This window comes from Morone saxatilis, unplaced genomic scaffold, assembly GCF_004916995.1.
Source record: "Morone saxatilis isolate NCDOM2014 unplaced genomic scaffold, NCSU_SB_2.0 Contig21, whole genome shotgun sequence".
Classification (NCBI taxonomy): Eukaryota; Metazoa; Chordata; class Actinopteri; family Moronidae; genus Morone; species Morone saxatilis.
In genome coordinates this window covers 7,956,443-7,979,644 of record NW_023339774.1, presented here as the reverse complement: position 1 = coordinate 7,979,644, position 23,202 = coordinate 7,956,443, and the positions used below count along the sequence as shown (strand labels likewise).

The 23,202-nt window shown below is 38.7% G+C and overlaps 1 protein-coding gene across 1 annotated transcript in view; it reads right to left on the bottom strand.

Moving 5' to 3' along the window:
* Positions 1 to 23,202, bottom strand: part of grin3a (glutamate receptor, ionotropic, N-methyl-D-aspartate 3A) — a 44,171-nt gene that overhangs the window by 1,987 nt on the left and 18,982 nt on the right. Inside the window, exons 3-9 of the mRNA XM_035668159.1 lie at positions 19,369 to 20,038; positions 18,482 to 18,865; positions 17,375 to 17,520; positions 12,904 to 13,019; positions 11,926 to 12,077; positions 7,715 to 7,876; positions 7,305 to 7,375 (exon numbers count right to left, since the gene is read on the bottom strand). Of these exons, the coding sequence (XP_035524052.1) occupies positions 7,305 to 7,375; positions 7,715 to 7,876; positions 11,926 to 12,077; positions 12,904 to 13,019; positions 17,375 to 17,520; positions 18,482 to 18,865; positions 19,369 to 20,038 (1,701 nt within the window). The remainder of the gene's footprint in view (positions 1 to 7,304; positions 7,376 to 7,714; positions 7,877 to 11,925; positions 12,078 to 12,903; positions 13,020 to 17,374; positions 17,521 to 18,481; positions 18,866 to 19,368; positions 20,039 to 23,202) is intronic.

The following is a 23,202-nucleotide window of genomic DNA, read 5'->3' as shown; positions in this document are numbered from 1 at the left end:
CCTGGTAGACGTCAAATTCATGTCCAATTAATTCCCCCCCCCCCCCAGCCTCCAGCTTTCCAACCTGGAAGGATCTACGCTTCGTATTTAAGCTAATGAGACCTAGCAGCAGTAACGTGGGTTGGAGGTGTGAGGTGTCAGTTCAACATCACTAATGTCATATTCAATCACCTGACAAATCCTTTATCTTCACGCTGTTCCTGGGAGTGATGGGGGAGTGAGAGAGTGAGAGTGATCCTCAATCAGTGTCAATTTTACAGCATTTGTCCTGCCTTCTTTTCAACTCATTTATTGTGCATAATCATGTTTCATGTACTGTGGAAGAATCACAAACCACAGGAATTTTTTTCTCAAAGCTATTTCACTGCATCTTTAAAGCCAGACAAACATCCAACCATGGTTCTCCTTGGTGACATATCAATCCCTTTGATTGCAGTGGCCATGAAAAACTCCTGCAACATCAAGTCACCTTGGTCCTTTACCCATAGCTTCCCCTTTTTTCACAGCATCAGCACATGTTAGGAGGAAGGCAGAGAGAAAGTGGCATCACCAATACATGATTTGATATTACACAAGGCTGATGTCAGCTAGGGTTTAGAGAAAATACCAGCGAGTGTCCTTGCTTTTATGCTTCACCAAACTATGGAAATAGCAAACTTCTCAATGCAAGGCATTTAATTGATTCTGAATATTTTGTTACTGAAATGTTTATCTTTTGGGTAACACATAATCAGCTTTATGGTATTGAACTTTTTGTAGTCGGCTGATTACTGACTTTTTTAGTCTACTAAAAAAACATTATGAGGTGTTTCGATGAGTCAGTGAATTAAATGCCAGGTAAGGACAACAGCCCAAATTCTTATTTAAACAAACAAAACAAGGGAGGTATTTTTAAGACAAAATTATATTTATAAGAATTGTGTAGTAGTAAACAGATTACTAATCATAGAGTTATGGTACAATCTAAAAAAAATCAACTTGAAACTTTTTTATGAACATAAACTTTAGGCATTATACAAAGTTCCTGAGATCACTTTGTGCTCTCTATAACTGAAAATAAAAACACAACCACAACAGAATATAAAGTGCCAATACAATATAATATACTCCCAGTCAACTCTAATGTTTCCTGCAGTCATTTATAGGGTGGCTCTGACTTGCCATAGTCTCAGAAAAGAACAAAATTTGGTTTCCTCTTAAACTTTTCCACATTTATTGGACCAGATCTGCAAGCTGAAAAATAACCATGATTTCATTAAGGAGTATAGAAGAGAGATTCCCATCATACGGATTGAAGCCTAACTTAAGAACCATCTGAATCAAAGGTATTTTGCTGTTGATAAAAAAAGTGACAAGAAGAATCTAATGAGATACTCCTGACATCAAAAGAGACCTTAAGCTGAAGGATGAGACATCAGAATATAGGAACATAAAAAGGATCTCATCTTAAAATGATATATGCACACTTTGACAAGAAGGCACCTGTGCTTACATATGGCTGCAAAGAAAGAGGGAATATTTGTGGTTAACATTATCAGATCTCTTAAGCCTAAAGTCTTCAAATAATCACCCCATTTCAGCATCTTTATGGACATTACCTGTTTGTGTCAGTGTGCTAAATTTTATAGCACAGATGTTCTCTAACTAATTATACTACATCACATCAGCTAGGTGATCTGAGGCAGGTCCCTGATAGGCGTTACACCGTCTAGACTGAAAACAGTTGTTGGCTGAGCTTTTGTGCCATTAGCCCTCAATGAATGTGGAAACATTGGGCTTTTAAATCACGGCTTTTTTATTTATTTATTTTTTACATTTTTCGCTTTGTGTGCCGTGCTTTTGCTTTAATTGTTGATAATTATCTCTTATTTTTTATTCTTTCAAAGTTTCTAGTCTTTCTGCACAACTAAAAAGTCCTATTCCTCTGTTTTTCCGCTCAGCCTCTATAACTTAATTTCCTTAGCATTTAGGAGTCCATGTGTTACTCCCACATGAAAGGGGGGAGCTCTTTCAACTTTCATGGTATGAAGATGATTGAGACAGAGCTCACATAATGTCACTGGAAAATATATAAACACTTCTCACACAAAATGTCTGTTGTTTTTTTCTTTTGCCTGGTAGAGATTCCGACAAGAAATAATGATATCAAGGTCAGAAAGGAAACTGTGCACCACGCAGTGTTGGTAAGTGTGCAGATGAAAAGCATGCTGAAATACAAATCATTATATTTTTCTGCATGTTAGGATGCCCTTCCACATCACCATTATTTTCCAAAATGATTAAAAGGAATTCACCCTAAAATATCAGTGACTTTATACAAAAAATATCTGTTGTGTGAGATCTGAAAGAAGGAACTACACATTTAAGATTTTAAACTTAAGAGCTGTGAAGCTCATTATTGTGTTCCTCTGAATGACATCACAGGAAGTCTCCTTTTCTAACTCAAAAACAAGCTCTTTGTTTTACATTCTGTATATGAAGAGGCCAGGGGCCTATATACACACAACTAAAAGTCAGCCTATTTTTTTCCTCATCAATTACAGAGATAATTTAGTTTACACAACTTGGAAGGTGTGATACCCTTGTTCCTTTTTTTCAGAGAGGCAAAATCCCTCTTCCCCACACCATTAGCAGTTCTTAGTTTTCAGAGATATCTGGTCTCTACTTCTGGTTTACAGGGTCACCACATTCCTCTCATTACATCCTATCTTGCATTTATGTTTCATAAATGTTGATTTTCTCCATACGCAGTGGTTTTATAAATGTCCTTGGAACCTACTGTGGATACAGGGGGTAGCTAGCAAGCCAACCTGGAGGGGTTTCATGCCAGCCGGCCAGTCTGCTCACGGACCCCTCTTGCCCAACAGTCACATAGACCACTGCAGCCAACACAGCAGACAACTTCAGCAACATTTTTATCAACTGTTCCATATTTATTATGTTTAGTTAAGCACTGCTTTGGGTGAACATTATAAGATAACTTATACAGCCAGAGACAAACGCTAAGTTAGCAACATTCTCCTCCTCCTCCTGGCGTGTATTTGCCTCCTCAGCTCAGCATCCTCTTCTGCTTCTCAGGAAAATATACCCACGGTAGCTGCTAATGCTGCCTGCTAATTTACATTAATTCTTTATTCTTTTAATCAAACATGAACCACAAACAATAGCCTTTAGTGCCCCTCTTGCCCCCTTTTTTCTACCTTAATTTGCCTGAAAATAATACTGGAAAATATTACATTGAGTGTAACAGGAAATGTTCATTTACGTTTGTAATAAACTATTTTTTATTCAGTGGTAGCTTGGACCATAATGTTGTAATTGGTCGGAATAAGTCAGACCTATCTCAGAGCTTGTTGTGATCGATACAGCCATACAGAGAAGACGTTATGTTTGAATATACTCCAATGTGAACTGTCGGCATACTTTATCCATTTAGTAGACAGTATGCAATTGAAATACTGACAGAGTAGTAAGCAGTATGTTACATGTGATCTCAAACACAGCCACAGTCATGTTTTCCTGCAGCAGTTACATCCTTAGAATGGAATATTTCACCACTGACCAGTATTTCCCAACCCATCTGTCAGTACAGATGCTGCTGTCAGCAGTCACAACAAGACATAGGCACAGCTTGTAGTACAGTGAATAGGGAGGCTGTCCTTCAACAAGCACGACACAGGTGCACCAGAAAGATATGCACCCTGCTGAAGTGTCCTTGAGCAAGCCACTGAATCCCTACCACATGTGGGGTTGCAGCACTTTACAGCTTTGAATGACCTCTTGACCATCTTGTGGAAGGGGATTACATTAATGTGATATTTGGTCTTCTTGTTTTCACCTGTCATACAGTGGCTCTTATCGGTTGTGCTTGCGCTCCTCTAAAATTGTGGCGATGGTGTGCTATACAAAAATTACACAGCAGGAGTGAAACAGGGAAGCACAATCCCAGCCCAATTATTTCACTTTCACACTGAAGAGTTGCTCTGGTTGCAGAAAAAGGAAACTAACTCTAGGAAGTGAGGAATCAAAAGCAAAATACAAACCTGAACGTCCCAGATATTGCATGATTTACTGTATTTGTTATCCTACATGAATAACAAATAAACAAACAAACAAAACATTAAATACACAAAATTCAAATACATATTAAAATATAATTCTAATATATATTATAATACATGAAATTAATATTGCTTTAAAACTCAAGATTAATATAATGTAAATGCTATATTGATTAAGCTGTGACTAATTTTAGTAATAATAAGTATAAGTGAACAGTGGTAATGGTCCTATAAAAAAAAATCTTCATTCAAACGACTAGCTGAATTATATTCTGATATACTTGATCTACTAGAAGTGACCAAAATTCATATTTTAGTGTGGATGTCAGGTCTTTTCTCAAGCTACATGACCTTAACACTAAATCACAAGATCTTAATTGGACATCACAGAGCGTTTCAGGGTATCACAGACACTGCTAGTAACACACTTCTCTGATGCCTTTGGGCTTTTCTACAACACTGTTAGCAGATATAGAAAATTAAATACATTATGGTTCCATCCTCAGTGGTTGTTTTAAGCCATCAGCCATGTAAATACCATATTTACATTCTCTATGGTGTACTGCAGTAGTAGCACTGAAAGTTTTTGGTGAATCTTCTTTGAACCGACCTCATGCTGGCACCATTTACAGCACAAAATCTCACGCACATAAAAGGTGAGACAGACATTTCTGACACGCCGAGTGTCTGCAGGACACTGACGATATGACAGTTATAATGTCTGACTCTTAGACAGCGTGCAGACACGATGCAGAAGAGCTTGATTGAATGAGCGTAATTATATAGCAGTAGGTAATCTATCCTCATTACCACAGGCATCCCTCACATGGCCTTGGCTCCATAATTATTACGTGTATTTAATCCCCACTTTAAGTGGTCCACCTGAGTGTCCTCTTCGTGTGTGGTGCTAAGTAGGGATAGATGGGAAATTGAGCTCTGCAGAATTTTTCCAACAGAGTAAAGATAAAATGGAACTCATTTGCTCAGCAAAAGCTTGAGGGTTGTTTTGATCTCTGCTTAGAAGCCTTAAAAAAAGAGCGATACGATTCCCACTTTGCTTACCCTACATCAGATATGCTTATCTGATAGCAAAGAGGAAGCTCCAATGTGACATTAAACATGGCAATGTGAGCAGTGATCAAATGTGAATAAAACGGGCTACAGTGTCACACACACACACGCACTGCAGTGGTGGTGTCAAAATGACTGTGAAGGTTTATGTAACTAAGCTGGAACATGCAACATTTGAAAAGGCACTGAAACTGACCAAAGAGAAGCTTTCACAATTTACTAAATCTCCCCTTCTCACCCACTGTGCCAAACAATACTCGTGACGTCAGCACAAGATTATTTCCTCCATTTCCCTTACTGATAATTAGCTTCCAACAGACTGACCATTCTGCTTAGTTCCTGATTAAAAATGGGTCCCTTAACTGCCACTTGGATGTTAATTGGTGTCACTTATTCTCAGCCTGATAATTTGGCCAATGGGCTGTTTGAGTTTGGAAAATTGGCTTGTGACAAAAGTGCGTCTGTGCTTTTGGTGTGAATGACATATGTGATATGTGATATGTTCTTGTGTCTACCCATAATTCTGCTTGGCTCCTTAAAGTAATTTCCTTTGTTTGGTTGCTGTTTACAAAATAGTTTTTATTTTATGATTTGAAGTGGTAGGAAAATATATTACATTTTGTAGAGGGTGCACTAGTTTGATGCTACTCTATAAGGAGAAACACTAAACAATGACATGTGTTTCCATCCACCTTTATCAGCAATGTCCAGGCTGGACATAAAAAAAGTGTAAAAAAAGTTTTTAAACTAGGTGGAGGTGAACAAGTGGGCGTATCAATAAAAGCAAAATGGGACAAAGTGCAATGGAAATAGACAAATACATCTGCTACAGGTACGGAACAGTGAGTCCAAACACAAATGAAGCATGTCACTTAAACGTCCAATAAAGCTTCCACTAAACAGACTAAAAATTGCGACGAAAACCTGACCTGTGTGGAGTGATGAGCAGACTGTGATGTTCCTAAAATTAGTGCATAAAACAAACAAATGCCACATTTACATCATCATATGTTTTTCCACTATTTCCACTTGTGTGTTACAACATACACCAATCAGCCATAATATTATAACCACTGACAGGTGACAAGTAAATAACACTGATTATCTCGTTATCATGGCACCTTGTCAGGTGCGTTGGGCATATATTTTGAACATTTTGGCCCTCAAGGGGCTGAAGGTGTTAGAAGCCAGGGAAAAATATTTATCAGTGCGAGGATTTGAGCGACTCTGACAAGGGGCCAAATTGTGATGGCTAGAGCGACTGGGGGTCAGAGCATCTCCAAAGCTGCAGCTCTTGTGGGATGATCCCGGTCTGCAGTGGTCAGTACCTATCAAAAGTGGTCCAAGGAAGGAAAAGTGGTGAATTGGTGACAGGGTTATGGGCGACCAACGCTCACTGATGCATGTAGGCAGCAAAGGCTGACGAGAAACTGCTGAAAAAGTTAAGGCTGGTTCTGATAGAAAGGTGCCAGAACACACAGCGTATCACTGTTTGTTGTGTATGGGGTTGCATAACATTATGACCATTAGGGTGCCAGATGGACATAATGTTATGGCTGATCATTTTATACAAATAGTCCGCGATGTGTGTCTGATGTGTTTTTTTTTTAGCAAAAAAAGGTATAATTTCCACATAAAAATCTTTAAAAAGGCATCCACTCCCTTTACCTCATTAAAAATGTCTGAATCTATGAATATAAAAATATTTTCTAAAGACACACTTTGAAGTACATTCTTAGTGTATGTGCACTGGTGGCTTCAAGGTTCATCACACTTGTATAAGTTGCATACTAGACCAGGACTCATACATCATTGTGCAAAATGAAGCTCAAACATTCAACTGTAGGAACAAGAAGGAATACATATTTTTGAGTGGAGGGGGACTTTAAATTTTAGAGCTGCCTTAAGTCAAAAGCCTGTTTCTGATGTCTGCTTTTTGTCCTTGCATGACAAGAGTTTTAATGAGTCCCAAGTGAAAACAAAATGTGCTAAATGGGTCATAAACAACACGACAATTCATATTCAGTTCATATTCAGTTCAATCAGTTACGGATGTCCTCAAATCAAATTAATAAAAAAAAACATTGCATTAAGCATGAATGTATGTGATGTATTTGTATTATGGATTTATAGGATTGAACTGAAACAGTGTTGAGCTTTCAATGACAGTACCTTTTCTCAGGCTTGGTAACAGTCGGTAGTTTGTCATCAGTGAAGACTGAGTTGAGGGCCCGGTGTAATCTCTGGAAAAACAAACACCACGTCAGCTGTCACATGCTTACTTTTATCTGTTTTTCTATGATTATTCTGTTGTTTATTGGGAGGTTTAGAGGCTATGAGTGTTTTTGCACATGCGTGTGTTAGTGAGAAAGGGGAGAGAGAAAGACAAAGAAAGGAAGAACAATAGTAAAATGTATCACCGTCTAAATACTTATGGACTGCACTTTTCTATGCAAATAGTTCTGTACTTGTGGTGATTGTAATGTGATTCGGCTGACTGAAATGCTGTTCTTTGCCAACTCATGATTGAAATGGTGCTTTACTGTGTTGTATATGTGCCTATTTGCGTGTGAGTTCAGTACCTGGCTAGTGTGGAGCCAGTATTTGAAGCGCGGTTCCTTCACCCTCGGGATCACCAGCTTGTACACGATATGTTCTGCTATTGTGGTCAGTAGAGATAAGGCCACGCCCACACAGAGCATCACAAACAGACCGGAGAAATGCTTTATACCCATCTGCAGCGTCTGGAGAGACACGGAGTGAGTGAGTAAGAGAGGTTATGGGCAGGCAAAGGAGACAGAAAGGAGATGCAGAGAATATGAAATCAGGGGTGCATTATGTTTTGCTCCTACTGGAGGAGAAGAAAATTCTGTCTAGGAGGTAAAATTATAAAACGTCCCTCAGGTTGTGTTGCATGGTGGTAAAACAGACATGTAACAAGATAAAACAAGAATTCACATTACAACATTTATGTTTAATTATTCATAATACAGTTGCAATTCCTATTGTCTGTGTACAGTATGCAAGCCACATCATACAATATGCATACTTTTGCAGAAGGTGAGCTCAATGAATTGACTATGGCAATGACACTGACATGTAATTGTCTTCAAGATAACGCATTTGATTCTGTTTCTTGTGTTTTGTTCCTATCTGTTGTCTTTTTTTAAACTGGTGTTCTGTGTTTTATATTTGTATTGTAATAAATTAATTGAGAACAATAGTAAAGTTTGGGCATCCTTATCTTACTCAAGCAGATGTTGTTTTCTGCTGTAGGCGTGGCAGTAGTGTTTGGCTGGCGTACGCAAAATTGTTTCTTAAGTTAATACTTTTAAGATAAAACTTGTGTAATTGTTTTAATTATTTTTTTTGTTGTTGCCATTATTACCCATGAAATATGTGAACCAACTGATGTATTCACCACAGTCTAAAGTTCCTTAACTGTCTCTATTACACCAAGTTTGGCCGACCTCCCAGGAGTCATCGGTTCCCATTGTTTTCAAAATTCCATTAAAAACAGCTTGCATAGACAAAACGCAGCACTGACAAACCTAATGCATCATGTATTTATTTCCATAACTTGACTTTATAACACCAAAATCACTGCAGCTGCAGTTGTAAAAGTTTTAAAAAAATTAGTGTGAGGAGACTGTTGCTTAGGTGTGCTTTCAACTTTATTTTCACTCCTATCAGAAAGGCATAAAGCCGTGGTAAAAAAATATAATATTGTTTGAACTGAATAATTCATAAATTACCTGTGTACAGTATCAGATAATTAGACATTTGAAATAAAATAATCACCATTTCTAAGTTTCTTCTCCTGGAAAACAATGTTTTCTATTTAAATCAGTGTGAGATTTTGACTTCTTTCTCATTCTCCACACTTATCATCTCACTGTGGGAGACAATTCTCATTAAGATTGTGATATTTACCCCCCTCACATCTTAATTTGCACTCATTCTATTCTGGACGTGTCACTTTGGGGCAAACCTCTTACAAATGCACCATGAGTCTGCAAGTATAGCCATCGACTACCGTGATATCACATTTTCCCTTAATTGAGCACCTGTTGCAGTTACTGCAGATGTACACTCTCATATGAATCTTTTTACTGCTGAGTATGGAACAGCCGCAGCTGCAATGATTGCATTATAAAGTCATGTTGGAAAAAGAATACATGATGGATTAAATTCGTCATTGCTGTATTGTGACTTGGCGAGCTGGCTGTAATGAAATCTTGGAGAGTGGGAGCTGATGATTCCCAGGAAGTCTGGCAATACAGACAGTACTGTCATCTGACTGCTGCTGGGGAAGACATTTTAAACTTTCTGGGGATTCATTTGGATAGGAAAAAGATAAAATGACTATGGTATTATCCTTTAAGAGTAAGACAAGCTTACTGTGGATACATGACATTAATCTAATCTAATACTTAGCTCTAGTGCATAAAAAGCAGTGTAAGTTATTGTGTATCAACCCACTCCAAAATTCCTTACAGTTGAGGACGTTCTTTGGATCAGCACATTTAAGCAAATATTCTACCAAGTTTTGGCAACACACACTTCCTGTCTCTTTCGCTGTGTGCAGCCATATAGAACAATGATTTCTCATTCTGTTTTTTTTTTTTTTACCTTCTTTGGTTCACCACACTCATTGATTAATTGCATAAATTTGCTGCAAAAATCTATGAACAACTTCAATAAAGCACATAACACTCATAATCTTTGTCCCTTTGATCACAATTTATTTCTTGGTAATGTTAAGTTGGGGCCCTCTTGATGTTAGGTAATTGAATAATATGTCATTTATTGGTATTGATTTTATTACTTCAAATGGGATCAACTTCTTTGGGGTGACAGCGAGCTGGCTTAATGCCAGAGAGTTTGGCTGCCTCACTGAAGCCAATCCATCAGATTTTTCATCTCTTCAGAATGCCAGGCTTGAGGCTGAAAAAACTGAAAAAAAAATTGCTGAGCAGGACTAAACTGAGCCAGCCTAGTGAGTAATTCGTATTGCTTATATCACATGAATTTCCTGCTGATGTTGTCCAGTGTTCCTTTGGACAGCCCATTGTAACTTTACCAAAACATGTTACTTTTATTAGACTTTCTGGGCACATGGAGTTTCAGTTTAGGTTGATTTAATTAAATGATACACACTCTTTATAACTTAGAACATTATCTATAATGGGAGAGGTAGAAGTGTGCACATGGCCACCACATTGTGTTTTCTACATGGCATTGGACTGATGCTGTATGTAAAGTTAAAATGACACACAGATGAAGTAAAATACTGGTCAAGCAGCTTTCTCTGCTGTCACAGTAGGCAGGTGGGGGCATGATACTGCAAAATGAAATGTGCCTCAAACTATTTAAATGTCTGCAACGGTAGATAGCATCTGTAACACGTCTAGCTGTTACACAGTGAAAAATGGTTCACTTCACCGACACTGAATCAGTTCACTGAAATGTACTACCTCTGCTACTCATATGAGTCACAAAATGGTAATTTACATTTATGAATTACATATTGCTGTCATTCAGAATGCACACACCAGGAGTGCTTCTTAATTAGACATCTTAATGAGCAACCAGTAGAGGCTATGTGGCTTGGAAAAGAAAAATGTCATACTGTCGCTAAAAATAAATAATAAAAAGGAAAAGTAGAAATACAGGAAAAACACGGGCAGAGGGGTGCATTAATTTCTCTATGAAGAAGTGAGTTTTTAATTCATGCTTGGTAGGGAGTGTGCAGTCCGCACTGAGCTAGCCACTTTGGGGGTTTCCAGAGTCACAGCTGGGCGGAGAGATGGCCAGGCTGCTAAGAGAGCTAAGTGCTCTGTAATAGCAGAACAGAATGGACCACAGGCCCTGGACTGTTTAGGACTGAAGTTATGACAGGGACACAGCTTGGTTAGCAGCTGGGGGGTCAGGGGCCAGGGTCTGAATTAGTGAGGAGCAATTACTGTACGTGGAGACAGTTCAGGCAAAGTATTCTGCGAGAACAGATATAAAAATTGTTAAACAAGAAGCAGAGTTCTTGGTAAGGAAAAGGGAATTATAAAAACCAACTCCACTTAATAAAGAGGCAGGAAAGCTCTGTCTATATGATTATAGTAATTCAGATTATGAAATCCAAATAACCAGAGAGATAGTTTATTTTATTTTAGATTTTATGATACAGACTGTTCCTTTATAGTGACATTATCATTTGTACTACTGCTGTACTTAAAGTGGCATTAAAGGCTTTAGCATTCATTTAGAGTCCCATTTCTGTCTGTCTAACAAATATGTTCAGTGGTAACTCTACCTTTGGTCTCCACTAACCCTCAGAGGAAATATTGGGCTTTTACTGCTACTAAGCGCTTCACAGATTTCAGCAGGTGGATTCTCACTTTGCCTGTCTGCTGCAGCTGGAGAAGAGGATGATGAGAGCAGTGGGATGAAACCAAACAAGAAGATTGCAGGCTGGAAATTTAAAACAATGTGCTGGAAGATGCTAAAACGCTCTATAGAGCTGGGACTGCAGAGTTGGGTGATCATTTTCTGCAGGCTTGTTATGAGCAAACCATTACACATTGCATTTGATTCATTGCTACTATAAAAATATTGATTAGGTATGCTTGGTGTAAAAAGCGTATAAGACCAGCTTAAACAAACCTTTATATTTAAACCATATACATAGGTCATGAAAGAAGGATACAATATTTTAAAATTCATCTATTTAAATATCTCTATCATACAAAACAGTGCATTTGCTGCTATTGTGTGTAACAGGTGGTTTTGTTCCTACCTCAGTGACAGCGAAGCTGCGCTTCCCGCAGGGGACAACCTTGTACCATTTGTCATGCAGCATGTCCATGAAGCCATCTGACTTGTACTGACTAACAAGCTCTGAGATGTTGGAGGTGAGTGGAGAGTTCTGAGGGAGGCCAATCCCATAGCCTGCCAGCGGAAATACACAGTACAGACTCATTACTCCTCTGTCACAACAACAAAATCATTTTCACTTCACCTCCATCTACCGCCATTATATTCTGTCACTGGTTTAGAGCTGTGCACAAGAATAAGGAAAATAACTGAACAGAATGGAAAGAAAGGAGAAATGTCTTCGTGCTTATCAGAAAGCACCACTGTCACTCTAAAACAAAGCTGCCACTTGACATTGCAAGTAAATCTCAGAATTTCTTAGCATGCCAGGAAAGTGTGACAAATTCAGCAATGGCCAATTACAGAAGTACCTTGCCTTGGTAGGAAGTACACTGATTGATTTGTATTGTATCCTGAAGGCTTAAGGGTGCATTAAGTAATTAACGACAACGCTGGAATCTGGGACTGTGGTGGCCTGTAATGGAAGCAACCACCATGGGAACATTTTCACAGTGGGAGGAAGAAGCTTGCTAAATGGACCAGAGATTAACAGTAGACAGAAGAGAATCTAAGCTGTTGAAAGCCAGACGATTAACCGCTGTGTTAATGTTGAGTGATTGATATTGTTATATTTAGGCCTGTCCTAAAACTGCTCATGGTCATGCAGAAAGACCTCTTAAAATCTAGTGATAATTAAAAACCAAACATATTTGTGAATACTGTTCTAGTGCCACTCTCCAGAGTAGTGTTTTCAAGCAATGACTGACTTATTATCTAAAATATTTTTAATAAATAAATAACTTTAATTAATTAGCCAAAAAATCCATTAAGATAGAAAAGCCACACATGTATTAAATTAAATTTTTTGTAATTTGTCACATAATAAACTTCCATGCATTACCTTCTATAGCAAAGGGTTTTCCGACTGTTAGTGTTTTGCAGTCGGCGTCTATGGAGACCTCATAGTCCAGCAGAGCTTTGTCCATGATGAATGCATCCAGCCGCTGAGGGTCGGCCCTGTAAACACACAGAAAGCAGATACATGGTAGTGCAGATGTAGCAAGAAGTCACACATTTTGCTTCATGCATGCTAGAGATCGCAAGTGGTTCTCCACACATGGAAACTGTAGGGATTTCCCAAATTCTGTTTTGTTTACAGCTGAAGTGCAATGACGGAATCTTGACTGATACGGTGAGAGCTCAGCTTTAATACTTACCGAACTATACAGCATAAACACAACATGTTGTACTAATTAAACATTTCAGTGCACACAAATTATGCAAGCTCTCAAAATAAACAGTTGTAGAATCAAGTAAATCATTACACAAAATATGATCACAAATATATGGCATTGTGTGTGATGTTCACACAATTATGGTGGAGCAGAGTGTTAATTGTGCCTTTAGGATTTATGAGAATCTGATTAGTGATATTTGAAATGCTTTGATGGATGACTGGACAGACAGACAGACAGATGAACTGAGACATAGTCACTCTTCTAAATTCACTGTGGTAACTAAAATGACCATAGCACTAACAAAACTCAAACAACAACAAATAACTTCTCCTGAGACATAAACTTAAATTAACCTTACTTTGTCATCTCACTCCTGCTCTGCTGCTATGAGTCTTATTTCTCTTTCTGTCCTCATGTTACAACACTGACCTTACAGAATGAGTGTAAAGAGGTTGATTTGTCTGTTTTGGTAGGTCATAGATGTAAACTTCATGCTTTCACTTCATTTTATGGATACGGTAAAGTTGAATAGACTGAAAAAGCTTGTGAGGGTTTGTTTTGTGCTTGACATTCAAAACAAAGGTCCAATGATTGTCCAATGATAAAGCATACAATCTTACTCATATTGTAGACATACTTAACACAGCAATAAGTGGTGAAAAAACTAAAATGAATAAATAAATAATCATGGGAGAATGAATTGTTTTGCTTTGTGCTTTTGGGTATTTTATAGAGCCTTTCAGAGGGCAGCTTACTGCAATCACTGAAAATGGGATGTAAATGATTCAACAAACTTCTCACAACCTCTTTGCCTCGTCTGAACCGCATATTTTTCAGGCTGTTCTTGCCCGTGGTTTTCCAATACTCTTCCTGGCCACGTGCCAGTAAAATTATAGTTTCTGCCAATTTACTCGCATTCCTCACTCCGAGTCTTTTATACGGAGGTGAGATATTAAATCGCAAACGCTCTCCGTGAGGCTTTTGCAAATCAACTCAAAATGTCTTTACTGACAGCCAATGCCTGCTGGGATACAAATACTACAAAGCCTTTTCAAGATATTCTCTATATTTTGCTCCTTGTTATCAAGGACAGTGTTTGAAATCCTCCGCTATCTACTCTGCACAAGCTGGCTGTTTATTATTACAGGTTGAATTAGGTTGCAGCCTGGTTGCAGCTTATGTCCTTGTCTTCCCCCCATAGTATGCTATTGATGTTATGTATTTTATGACCAGTGCACTTCTTCAACCTCAACTAGTTACCTACCCAAAATGATTAAAACATGATGCTGTCTTTTCTGCATTATCCTCCTGTAGTGATGTCTGTAAAAGTAGCTGAATCATATTTTTGCATCCAGGTGGCAAGAATGGAAAATGCTGCTAGTGACAGGACAAGTTTCTGCATTGTGGCTTTACCTAATACAAGGCGATGTGAGACACAGCAGTTCTGTTAAAGTTGAATCACTGAGGTCAACCAGGGAAAAATCTTCATGAAAAGCCCTAAGGTAAGACCTGTTAGCACCCAGGTTAAAACTGCTCTCAAATAATACATTGTTTTATTTCAAGTGTGATCTTATGTTATGCGAGACTGTATTAAGGCACATAAAAGCATATTTGCCACTTCAATAAGCAAGCCAAAATAGCATAATGGCAGATGTCTGATGCTCCAGTCAGTGCACTTTCTCAAAATGGTCTAATTGTATAGCAGACAGGTTGTAGTTAGTAGTTGTTTTTCAGTTGCTGTGGTGAGACATGTTCATTAAGCTGAAACACTGGTAAAAAAATAATTGACAAAAACACATACTGTCATGGGTGCATAGTGTGCAGGGATGAGAAATAAGACAACTGCAAATAGACCTCTAAATTTCAGTAAATGTACACAAGAAATGGTTTTATAGCAATCTGGGTTAAGGACATTTTGTATCTATCATAACAAAACAAAAACAAACAAAAATATATTGATACAAAATATTAGGAAGCACTTTTCATTAGACAGATAGTTGCAGAAAAAAATAATAATGTCTAACTTGGGAGCTTGTTCAAGGACTGCGCCTTGTCACGGGACTAAAGTAGCAGGGGATTGTTACAACATGGACCTTTGCTCTTGTAACAGTAACTGGGAGGTCGAAGGACAGTTTTTTTACACTACTAGCACAGGAGAATGAGCATGAGAACTGGAGCTGGCTGAGCGGGCAATAGAGGTCAGGTGATTTACAGCGGCTCGAACCCGGACTCTGACTCCGGGTAGGACAAAGACATGGTGTGTTCAGGCAGGGACAGGAGAAGAGTGAGTTTGTAATAATTTGTAATTGATTTATAACTAACTAACTGTTAACTGTTAAAGTTTGTTTTTTGGGTAGTTGGAAATTATTTATTCCCTGTTTTGATCAGCGGGATTTGTGTGATGTTACTCTGTGTTGAAATAAATTCTAAAAACTACATATTCAGTCTCCTTCAGAATCCTTCACAATCAGTCATATTCTCAGAATCATTACAGTGTATTCTGTTCACACAGGCAGCTCATAAAATATAGACATATATGTATTTAGATAATTCAATTAATGTCATAAATGTGCTACAACTAGTCGACTAATGGCTTAACGACTACTCAAATATGATCATGGTCATGATGATCCAAAGTAAAATCCAAAATGACGAAAATTAAAAAGTAAAAAAAACATCAACTGTCCTTGCTCCATGTTGCAATTAAAACTATGGAAGTTGTAAATAGCCTCAATTGTCTCAATAAGTATTTAATGCAAAAGGCCAATTTCTCAACATAACAAGATCATTTATCATAATGAAGCAACTTCTGTTTTTTCAAGATCACAGAATAATTATTTTAAGCTATTAATTTCGATGCAAGGATGCAATACTGACAAAATATATCAAGAGATATATAAGATTTATTAAATGAGCTCAAAGATCCCTGCAATGTCCAGATTCTTTAAATGCACTTTTTCCTGACTCCTGGCTCATTTTTGTCAGTATGAAAATTAACATTTACTGGCATGTATCATGCCATTCCCCCTTGTGTTGTCTCATTATAATTAATGAGGGGAAACAAATGTTTGTTTGTTTCACGATAATTAGTTGATTATCTTGGTATCTTGAGATAACAAAACTTGTTTTCTCAAGGTAACAAAATAATAATTTTTTGGTCTCATGATAAGACATAAAACAAAAATTCACAGTTTCCTTATAAAACTTTAAAAAATTCAAGATGATTTTAAAATACATGTATTTGCTAGAGTTGCAGGCTTTGTTTCTTCAATCTGTGAAATAACTTTAACCTAACAGCACCTTTAACACTTGGATGGACTGTAGAAACCCAAAATACAATGCATGTGGAATTTAATCTCCACATGGGGCTACTGCTGTCAATGCACTGTACAGTAGCTGCATTATACTATAACATGAGAGTCCAGTGCACACATGGAATACTATATGATTATGTAACTGATAACTAACGCCTGGTGCCTTGGGAAAGAACCCCTGAGACCTGAGTGTTCATAGTTGCATTGCGGTACACTTGTATGCTGTCTTGTTCCCCAGTTGTAATTTTCTAAAGATGACATTTTCCCTTGAACCTTCTAATCAGCGTTTTACAAGCTCAGTAAAAAAAAGAAAAATCTTGTTTCATCCACTCAGTGTCCTTCCCAGCCTAGGCCTGCATTCCAGCTGCCTTTTCTCACTATATTCTGCTTTGCTCCACAGGGATGCTGGTTGAATGTTGAAGCAGCTTAGGATGACAGCAGTGGCAGGGTAAGGAGGAGGGTGGGATCTGAATGCAAACAGGCAGGCTTGTGGTGGGGAATGACAGAATTTTTTTTCCTTTAGATTTTTGACTTTCCTTGGACACGCAAGATTCCTTTTTTTTCAAAGATGATACAATGATGATGATAAAAAAGATGAAGATTTTTTTTGCATTTGTGTAACCAGAAAGGAGTTGATTTTCAGGGAATGATGACAGCAAGAGATAACTGGTTGAGTAGTTACTGGATATTAGAGGACAGATGACAGTGATACCAGCAATGAATTGGTACAGTACATAATTTCTTATGAGTGTGTACCTGAATGTTTATGTGTGTGTCTGCATTATGTGTGTACTCTAAAGTATATATAACATTGTCTTACTTGAGTTGATGTATGCCATCTGGTGTTGCAGGGACATTATATCTTCTCATGTACTCATGCATCTCAGGGAAACTCTTCTTGAGGTAGTCCTCTGCACTGCTTTCTCTCACTGTGGCAAATCTGAATCCCTGAGAGGGATGGTGCAACTGCAGGAAAGAAGAAATAAATCAAGATGTTACCTTTACAATGACTTCAAAAAGCAGTAATATTGATTAATATCGATATTTTTTATTTTTGGTCTGTTTCTCTTTTCCCCAATTGGATTTTTTTCTCAGATGCAGGAGGGAAGTTTGAAACATTTTACTGATTTGCTTTTTTTATTTTATTTTTTGGAACCGACTCTTAATATCCCTGCACTCCTGTGATTCAAAGAGTTGGTGAGTTGACAAAAGGAATTAATTACCTTACACCAAGTGCCCTTACAAAGGTGGCCTAATTAAAGAATATATTTGCTGACTTAAAGTTTAAAAGACTGTACTCTATACAAGAAGGGCTCTTCCAACATTTAGTACAGATACCTAACCTTGTGGTCTGCAGCCTTTTTAAGTGATCTTTAGGGACATTTTTGAAGAGAAATTCCAAAAGAGCCTCAGAACCAAAATGTCATTATTTCATCATAATAAATTAATAAAGAAAAAAAAATGAAAAGAAAATGTATATTGTATAGTCTGACAACAGAGCCAAGAGGAGGTGCAGGAGTCGGAAGTTTTCTCTCAGACCACTTGAATTATGATATGCTGAAGGGTTATTATAGATTTGTTTCCCCAGTGATGCAAAAAAAAAATGCCTACCCCAGCTTTAAATATTCATGACTACAAGCAAGTCACAAAAACTACTTCAGGTACTATTTATTAGGAGTAAAAAAAACAAAACTCTGCTATCATGAATGTGTGGGTGTGGTTTGATATGATTTGACTGACAGTGACCCAACAACCCAACTGTCAATCAGATTCTTATTCAAGTGTTTCTGAATCCTGAATGGTCTGAGGATGCATGTGACCCGCCCACTTAAAACCAGTGAGAAAAGAAAGGAATAATTTTTCTTATGTGAAATAATCAAAACTGTTATAGATTAATGTAGTATCTATCAACTTTAGACTTTTGTACCTTTGGGTCATGAATCCCTGACAGTTGTTCATAGGTCTTCTCCCCGACCATGACAGCAGCTAGATTAGCAGTGTAGGTTGACAAACAGAACAGACAGAAGATGGCCCAGAGGTTCATCAGCAGGCGGCCTGTCCAACACTTCGGTGGCTTGATGGCCACCGTTCTTCCAAAGAGAATAGCGTAGCACACGTTGAGTGCTGAGGAGAAGGAGAACACCCGGTCGCGGTTGCGTCCACGTGGTGTCATGCCAAAGGGGCTGTGCCACTCATACAGGGTGAGAAAGACAGCAGTGACATGGAGGGAGACGAAGATGCCGAGCCACATGGACCAGTGAAGAGGCCACATGAAGGCACCGATGGGTGCAGCTGTGTCACGAGTACGAACCTGGATAATGGGTGGACACAGGGTTAGAAAACTTTTAGAACTGATTTAATAAAAGTGTCATTTATTGTTCTCAATTTTTACAGGCTGTTCGTGTTTGGGATAAGCCCCCAACATGAGTGTCTGAAAGCAAAATCTTTTTCTGATATGTAATGGGGATAAAGGGGTTAGGACTGGGAAATCAATAACAAGTGTGGCAGCTGTTTCAGCATTGGGCTAAGGTGTTTGGTTATTTGCTCATCAGAAATTCAGTAACCGATTACATAGATTTATTTCACCAATTTTAGCTAGAAGCTGAAACAGGATCAGGAGACTTACAAAAAGTCACAGATGCAAGATGGGATACTATAATGAAAACAGTTCACTAGTTCAGGGAAGCCACAAACTCCCTAGGCTGCCATTAATTGTACAAAAATGTGTCTCATAATCCAAAAGTTTACTGTTATCAAATGCAAATCTACTGGTTGGTGACACTGTTATATGTACAAAAAAAAAAAAGTACTGACCAGAATTCCCAGGCTGGTGGAGAAGAAGGGCGAGGTGAAGTCAATGACTTGGCTTCTGGCTGAATTAATGCTAAAAGATGTCACTGCCAGGTGGGCAGCGCCACTGAGCAGATCACCCACCAATCCTGTCCAGCGACCATTCTTGAAGCCCCCATACTTCCCATCACCTACAATATAGAGATCAAAAGTGAAGCCCATGTCCTCTGCCAGCTTCTCCAGCAGGTCAACGCAGTAACCATAACAACACTTTTTGTGCTCTGTGGGAACTGATATGTTGTGTCCTGCAAGGTTCTGGAAAAGTCGTTCCAAAACCGAGGAGTCATTGGTGAGCGGGTCGAGGCACAACTGGCCTGCGGGACACAACCCATCCCCATCCACCTCACGGGTAAATACAAACGGGTGCTCCACTAGTGTCACCACCCGCATGTGCAGTCGTGTGGATCGGCGCCAGTCACCTCCAACCCCAGAACCTTGATGGCTTGGCCAGGCCCCCTGGTCCATCAGAACTTTCCCCCTGCGCCAGCGTCCCAGGCGGGTCCAGGTTGGCTGGCCTAGGGGGTCCAGCTGGAGGGACCAGATGTAGTGATGGGCCTCAGAGATGACATTCTGGCTGTGACTGTCTCTGGATATAAAACCACTCTGGCCCTCAAATGATGTGTTGGATAGAAATCTGAGGGGAATGAGGAGAAAAAGAATAAAGAAATGGCAGAGAAAAAGGGGGAGATATGGGGAGGAGAGTGGTGGAAGGAGAATGAGAGGGAAAGAGGATAGCAGAAGAGTTAGAGGAGGAAAAATCATCTTTTGTCGTTTCATAATTTAAGTTGACCTGTGGGAGGACAAAGTATATTATTTGCATTTCCTTTCTTGCAAGTGTATGGAAATAACTGAAAACTTGGAAAAACATTTTTCTTCTATATGATAAGTTTATAAAGTTCAAACTGGGATTTTAGCATTGGTTACATAAATGCACCCTTATAGACTTGACATAGTGACAGTTGTTTTGAGAAACATGGGCAGAGCACGGTGATGTCTGTTTACCTCTGTTGCCCACTAGTGACGAAATCTATGAATAGGGAGAATGATCATTAGTCAATAATTAGTTTCATCCTTCCTGCAAAAAACATTTACTTTTAAGTGGTCGACTGAAAAGTCTAAAAATGTAACATTTTATGTTTATATTTGCTCTTCCAATTGCAATTTTATTATTTTTATTTTATTTTATGAGGCATTAAAAAAATCAAACACTGACTTAAATGTTTCAGTTTTGCTACAGTAGTTTAAAGCTTGAAATTTCTTTCTTGCTTATGATATAAAGGAGTTTACTTCAAACTAAAGTGGGTTTAAGCATTCTTAGGCACTATTCTCTTCAGGAGGGGTGTCAAATTTATTTTATTTCAAGTGCCACATACAGCCCAATTTGATCCGAAGTGGTTCCGTTTCTTTTAGTTTTAAGAAGTGCATGCTGAAAACATTCACAATTAATGAACCATCCATTTACAAAACAAGTGATGAATGGCCTGAGAAGTCAACAATATGTTGACACTGGATTTGGAATTAATTACTTCTCACCAGTTTTCACACTTTGTCATTCAGTGGGCTTGGGACAGCTGAAGAGTGACAGGAAAGGCGAGAAAGAGAGGGGACGACACGCAGCAAAGGGCCACAGGTCAGATTCAAACACAGGGCCTCTACAGAAAGGACTCACCCTTGGTACATGGGGTGCCAGCTCTACCAGGTGAGCTAACCAGGTGCCCAGACAGTTCATGTTTGACCTTGGAAACATATTTCAGTTCCATCAGTTCCACGGTAATCTGCTTATGAGGACATTGTGATACGGTCAAAAACTGAGCACGCAAGTAAGTGAACCTCAAGTTGAGATTGTTTTGTCAACTACTCCACTAATGCTACAGAAAGATCAAATTTTGTCGTTAAAAATTACTTGGTTAAAATTACAGAAACAATTGTAGTCTTGTTTAAAATAAGAATTACTTGGTTAAAGTTACTGACAGTTTGTGGTTGCCAAGTTCTTTTAAATGGGAAACAGACAGCAGTTTCCACTGTCAAAGCCACATTCTTTGTTGACTCATCGATCCAGCTCGGCCTGCTCCCTGAGAGGATTTGCTGTGCTGTAACATTGTGCTACACTACGTCCAACTTTTGTACACATTAAACTAGGCTGATATGTTAAAAAGGATATGATGGTTAAATTCACAGTACTATTGACAAAACCTGAAACCTAATGACACACGACCACAAAGTGAGAGGCATGGAACAAATCATAAAATCAAGTTAACTGCAAGATGTTCAGCTGCTAAAGAAGTTTTCTGCTGTCTTGCTTTTTTTTGGTCATTTGCCAAGAAGAAAACCACCTTTTTGCTTTTCCAGGAACTTTAGGATTTCTGTAGCTGTGATTTACTGGCTTAAATGTACGATTATATTTTACCCTTGGTTAGTTTATAAAAAAAATCCCAATTTAATGGTGTAACACCAGAATCGGCGAGGTATATTATCTTGGTGGCCTCAGTGGCTGTCTAGAGTGTGTTTGTGTGTGTATGCCTGTGTGTGTGTGTGTGTGTGTGTGTGACAGGATAAGACAGACCACGGTCCAGTGATTACGCCATCTCTCTCACTGAGCCATGCTACTGGCTGTCTGAGAGTGTCAGATACCGGAGCAGACGCACACACTCGCACCCACACACAGAAAAACACCCCCACACACACTTGTCCACTGGAATGGATATGTTTATGTGCAAGAAGGAATGCATGGCATCCATTCTGTGCAAATAGATTCACACCTCTTCCATATGCCTTCAGGAGGTAATGATGTAAATGATGTGACCTTTTCTGAAATATCTCTTTTGTGTCACCTTGCTCACTGGAAAATTCCCCTTTCCACCACCTTGTCTACTTTCCTACGTCTTTAACTGCTGTTAAGTCAAACTGACAGCTCAACTAGTCCGTCTGAAGGTCAGTGTCTTCACTGCAGCTTGTAGATGTTAAGCTACCTGGGGAGTGTGTCTTTTTCCTCATTGTGCACAGTGGAAGTGACATGCTCTTGACAGCACAGAGGGTGTTGCGTGTTAAAAGTGAAATGTCACATTTTAGTAAAAGGTCACATATTAGAAGAGTTAATATTTCGTGTTAAGTCGAGACATGGGGAGGATTTTAGTGTCTTTTATTGTTGGAATCTGAAGTTACAGACAGTTTTAGACTAATACTGGCAAGCATGTCTGCTGAGTGGAGTTGTATAAGTAGTTATTCACATTCTTTCCTGAAGCAGAAAGTTCTTTAAAGCTATAGATGCTCTATTTCACTCTAAGGTCACTCCGACATCAATCTATCCCACTAGTGTAAAAAACATGCTACAACAAACAGGCTAAGATACAGTAAGTGTGCTGAGTGTACATGTGGATTTTTCCATGTAACTCATTTTAAAGGATTTGATGGACCATATTCTCTCATGCATGAACAGGAAGCAGGTCGGGAGCAGTAAGCAGAAAAAGCCCAGAGCAGAGAGACTACACTGGCTGTGGAGCGGAAATAGCTGCCGCTCCACTCACATAATCAGAACTCCAAGGTGCTTATTACAACTTGGCTTGATCCTGATTTGCTCCACTTATTAATGAAATATTGGCTATTGACTCTAATTGGGCGGCAGTAGCTCAGTGTGTAGGGACTAGGCCTGAGAACCTCCTGTGCACTGCCGAGGTGCCCTTGAGCAAGGCAATTAAAGATAGACTAGCATAGATAGATAGAGTAGCATAGAGTAGATAGATAGATACGATAGATAGATAGATAGGATTAGATTAGACTAGAGATAGAAGGTTTAATTTA